The following is a 5,060-nucleotide window of genomic DNA, read 5'->3' as shown; positions in this document are numbered from 1 at the left end:
TAATTTTTTAGCATTTACACTTAATTGTCAAACAAAATTTACAAAAAACATTAGTTATTTTCTATTTTATTGTAGTCAATAGTTTAATTAAAGTAGTCATTTTTCAATTCATAATTTTCATTGTGGGCAAACATATCTTTTTGTTAAAAGTCAAATGACAAACATGCCCTTAGGATCTAAATAATAATCATTACATTTTGCATTATTTTATTATTATTTTCATGTTTGGAGAGGATTTTTTTGTCATTCTCCCTTGAAAATTTGAAATCTTTAAATATAAAATATTTCTTACTTTAATTCTAAATAATAATCTATTAAATTACTTATTTTTAGAACAGTTTTTTTAAAATATAAAAACATGTTTGAACATATTTTTTTTTTGCCATATGTTTTGAAAAACAAAAAGGTTAAAAGTTATTTCAAAAAACTAAAAAATCAAAACATATTTTAAATATTTTGTTACTTTTTATCCTGCAAAATTAAAGCAAAGTCATAAAATATCATGTTTTCATTAATGTTAATTATGTTAATAAAATAAATTATTTTTATCTTTTATTTTATCAATTTAGATATGTTTTTCAAATAATAATTCAATCAAATTTATTTTTTTATTTTTTATTTCTAAAACTTGTCCTAAAATTCATTTTATAAAAGTTTTTAAAAAACATAAAAACGAATAGTAGTTTTGATTTTCTTTCTCGAACTAAACCGCCAGTCGGATACCAGCCTGCTGTGCCAAAATGGATGCAAGAAGCCCTTTGCACTTAACATGAAACGCACCGTTTAACTAATATAAGCCAGATCTGAGCCGTTTATAAGAATCTCTAATCCTAACTGTTCTGGTGAAAAAAAAAAAAAAAAAATCCTAACCGTTGTCTTCAGCCCCATAAAATCAATTACTCATCCTCTTCTTGATGCTCGGCTAACGGAACCCTTCAACAAGGGACGAGCGGAGGCGTCGGTGAAAATGCAGCGCGGGTTCGACGGCGGCGCGTGAGGGAAGCACGTCAGGCTGAGGCTTTGATAGTGGGTTTGAACTCGACTTTGAGGACTTGCTTCTTCAATCTCTTCAATCCAGTTTCTTCTTCAGTCGAAATCTGCGGGTGGTGAGTGTGGTTTTGTTAATCCCAAATACTGACTAGCTAGCTTGTTCAATCTCTTGTTCTGAATTGAAATTTGAACTTAACTTTTCTTCCAAATTGAAGTTTGAATTGATATCATTTTACTTATTTTATTTCTCATGTTTTTTATTCATCTTTTTATACCATCTAATGGCTTCGCACGACGTCGTTTTGGCACTGGATGCAGAGAGGAATCACCATTTGTGGAAGTAAAGATTCAGTCATTCAGATTCCGACCAGTTTCCAGCTTCTTGTGATTTCCATTGCAAATCCATGTTCTTCATGAAGGGTTTTACAAGAACCCCATCGATTCAGTCGCTCTATAATCTTCTTCAACAAGTTTCGTCATCAACCTTTGCTCCAATGTACAGCACAGCCGCATCTACACCTACTTCAGAGAAAATGTCTTTCACGTTGAACTACCTATTAGTAAATGTGGATTCTCCCGACAAACCGCATCGAAGATTTCCAATCGCATCACTATGAAGTCATCGGAAAAGCCAGACTTCGTTCTCTCCCTTTTCAGAAAATGTGGTTTTTCAAATTCGCAGATTCGCAATATCATCAAGAAGGCACCGAGATTGCTTCTGAGTGATCCTGGGATGACTATTTGGCCTAAGCTTGATTTTTTACTATCTAAAGGTGCGTCTAGCTCTCAACTTGTTGACATCGTGACCAGAAGCCCTCGAATCTTATTCAGAAGCTTAGAAAATCGTTTAATACCTAGTTATAATTTTGTTAAAGGTTTTGTTGGATCTGATCAAAGGACTATCACCTCAATCCGGCGTAGTCATAGAATAATGTATTGTAATTTCCTGGAAACTAACATTCAACTCTTGCTTGACGTCGGAGTGCCTAAATCTGGCATTGCTGGATTGCTTCATGCGTGGCCTAGCTTGTGTACTATGAATTTAGATAAATTTAGAGTGGCAGTTGAGGGAGTAAAGGAGAGAGGTTTTGACCCTTCAAAATCAAAATTCATTCCTGCATTATATGCCACAAATAAGTTGAGCAAATCCATTTGGATTAGGAAGGTTGAATTCTATAAGAAGTGGGGCTGGTCTGAAGAAGAGATTGATAAAGCATTTGCACTGCATCCTCATTGTATGCTAAAATCTGAATCTAAGATTAAGGCAGTGATGGAGTTCTTTGTGCATGACATGGGTTGGGACTCCTGTGTGCTTGCCAATAATCCCATATTTTTTTCAATGAGTTTGGAGAAAAGAATCATCCCAAGGGCTCATGTCTTGCGATATATTCATTCAAGAGGTTTAATTAAGAATGCTTGTATCGTATACCCTTATTATATTACTGAAAACATATTCCTTGAGAGATATGTCAATCGTTTTGACGATGAATCTCCTCAATTATTGAAATTGTATCAAGAGACAATGAATCGTTCAAAAAAAACTTGAATCTAGTTTGCTTCACTCTGTGTGTTGAACTTGTAGAATTTTTACTTCGTATATCCTCTATTACTGTGTTTTCTTCATCTGGGAGTATAGCCATTAACTTTATGCTACTTGATCATTGTTGTTTGGAAGTTGACAGGGCAAGGAGAATTCTTGAGAGAGAATTAAAAAAAACTGAACCGAAACAAAACTAGTCTTCAGAGTTATAGTCTCCCCACATTTGCTTGATCACTGTCTATCACCCTCTTCTGTGAACAAAGATCCATTTCTTCCTACAATGGTTTGGCAAAAACGTATATTGAAGCTGGGGGTGCTGTATTTTTTTTTTTTTGTCCTTTTGCCTTAAATATATATTACTACAATGCTGTTTTGAAGCTTTCAATGCTTATAAGTTACAAGGCTTAAGCGTATTAAACAATCCTTTTAAACTGATGTTGCCATAGATGGTTTACTTTAATATGGTCAGGTATCTGTTGAAACCTTTGAATTGGATACTTGCAGGGTGTTCATGACAATGGGATTTCCATTATTCAACATTTTGAGTTGGCATTCTTCATTTGCTGCCCATTTTTTGGGAGTCTATGTTCAATAGAGAACTTTCCCAATTGGTTTTATCGTTTTTTTCATCCTTTTTTGTTTGGTGCGGTGGGTAAATTGTTGATGGAGTAATCTGGATTTTTCAAGTTAAAATATCTCTAAAGATGAAATGGACACCGAGTGAAATGTGTATTCTCTTTGTAATTCGTTACTTTCCTTTCATATCTCTTGCTGACAAAAATAGTACTTTACAAATTATAATTTGTTATTAGAGTAATTTTGGAGTCATAAGAGTGATTATTAATTGCACAAGGTGGGTCTCACTCACACAAGTCATAAGAGTGATGATATATGAAGCATTGATGCTTCAAATTGTTTCACATATTCGTATTGGTATCGTGTCTGATATCGATACTTATTGATACCTTTTTTATATGTATTCATAAAGTATTAAAATAATATTTTTTAATTTAAATTTTTTTTATATGTATCTAATACTTCTAAATTGTTAATCAAGAAAACCAAAAATTAAAAAAAATTAAATTTATTAAAACTTGTAATATTAAACTTTTTATTACCAATGTCATTTTTTGATTTGCTTTTAAAGTCAAATGTTAGATTTTTTTTTTTTTAAAGAAAGCTTTGGATGTAATAAAAGAATAAATGTTACATTTTTTTAATTATAAAAATGTGAAAATGTAATCTTATGATGGTTCGGGAGGAAGAGATATTAATACTATATTTATTAGTAGGGACTAAGTGATAGACAATTAGGTATAGATAAATTAAAAATATAATTAATGATTATATTTTACTTGGTATCGTTATAAAGGATTATATATGTATGCAAATTTGAATGTTTTTTAAATTAAATTATATTTTTAATATTTTTTATAAAATATATATACGCATCTTATAAACGTATCATATCTTATATTTTTAAAAATTAAAATATCCACGTATCGGCGTATTATATCCATGCAACCTAGGTGATGATTAATAGCGTTTAAGCAATTGAGAGGATTTATCTTCTTGTCTATTACACTTCAGATGTTTGTTGCTCAAGTTTCTTTGTGAAAAGTTGCATATTGTTTTCTGAATGTGCATAGTTAGGTTGACATGATTATGTAATTTGAAACAATTATGTTTGACAGGGTACATAATTGCGTCGTTGCTTGATTACTTGACGAGATTATGCTAAACTAAATGATGGGTTGTAAATGATAGTCGAACAAGTATGGGTACATAATCTTCCATTTTTTATTCAATACCTGTAACACTCATGAAAATGCATTTGTACATAACTATTAACGATACTTTTTAGTACAATGAAATATGAATTGAAGAGTGACAAGTTCTTGTTGAGGCAACTAAGTTAATAAATGAATTATTTTTTATTTCATTGCCTGGCGTTGTGGGAAATATGAAGATATTACTTTCGTTAGCTCAAACTAATCCTAACCTTTGTTGTATTTGTTTGGGACTGTTTTGATCAACAAAGATCCCATAGGTGCCTTGATATGCCTTAATCATTTTAATTCAACACGAGTGATATATTTCAGGATTTGAACTTAAAATTCTAAAATAAATTTATTCCTCTATCAACCATCAACTAAATGCTAGGTTATATATAACTTTATTGTTGAGAACATTTTCACTAGAGATGATGACAATTAAGTAAGTTGTAAATATTATTTTAAATAATTACAAATATATGATTTTTGGTCCCAAATCATGAAAGTAACATATGAGATTTAAATCCTTGATTTACAATTAAAGTTCTCATATATGTAATTATTTGTATTGACATTTATAATTTACTTTTCAATAAATTTTTTGAAAGTTAATAGTCATTAATTTCACTTTTTTTTTACACCCAATTGCCATTATTCCTTCATTGTTTTCATCCTTAAATTAGTGAACATTTTATAATTATTTTATCTATATTAATTTACAACTTGTGTTCAAAGTTTGGACCCTTCATATTAAA

At 30.7% G+C, this 5,060-nt stretch overlaps 1 protein-coding gene across 1 annotated transcript; it reads left to right on the top strand.

Annotated features, from left to right (window-relative positions):
• The first annotated feature begins 899 nt into the window (after nucleotides 1–899).
• LOC129293528 (transcription termination factor MTERF5, chloroplastic-like) lies at nucleotides 900–2,551 on the top strand. Its single transcript, XM_054931538.1, has 2 exons — nucleotides 900–1,106; nucleotides 1,311–2,551. Exon 2 carries the CDS (start codon nucleotides 1,604–1,606, stop codon nucleotides 2,534–2,536), a length of 933 nt encoding a protein of 310 aa, XP_054787513.1. The 5' UTR covers nucleotides 900–1,106; nucleotides 1,311–1,603; the 3' UTR covers nucleotides 2,537–2,551.
• The last annotated feature ends 2,509 nt before the right edge of the window (nucleotides 2,552–5,060 follow it).

The sequence above is a fragment of the Prosopis cineraria genome, unplaced genomic scaffold (assembly GCF_029017545.1).
Source record: "Prosopis cineraria cultivar Desert tree isolate PC_DT_omini unplaced genomic scaffold, ASM2901754v1 PC14, whole genome shotgun sequence".
NCBI classification, from domain to species: domain Eukaryota; kingdom Viridiplantae; phylum Streptophyta; class Magnoliopsida; order Fabales; family Fabaceae; genus Prosopis; species Prosopis cineraria.
This window is presented reverse-complemented; position numbering and strand designations above follow the sequence as displayed.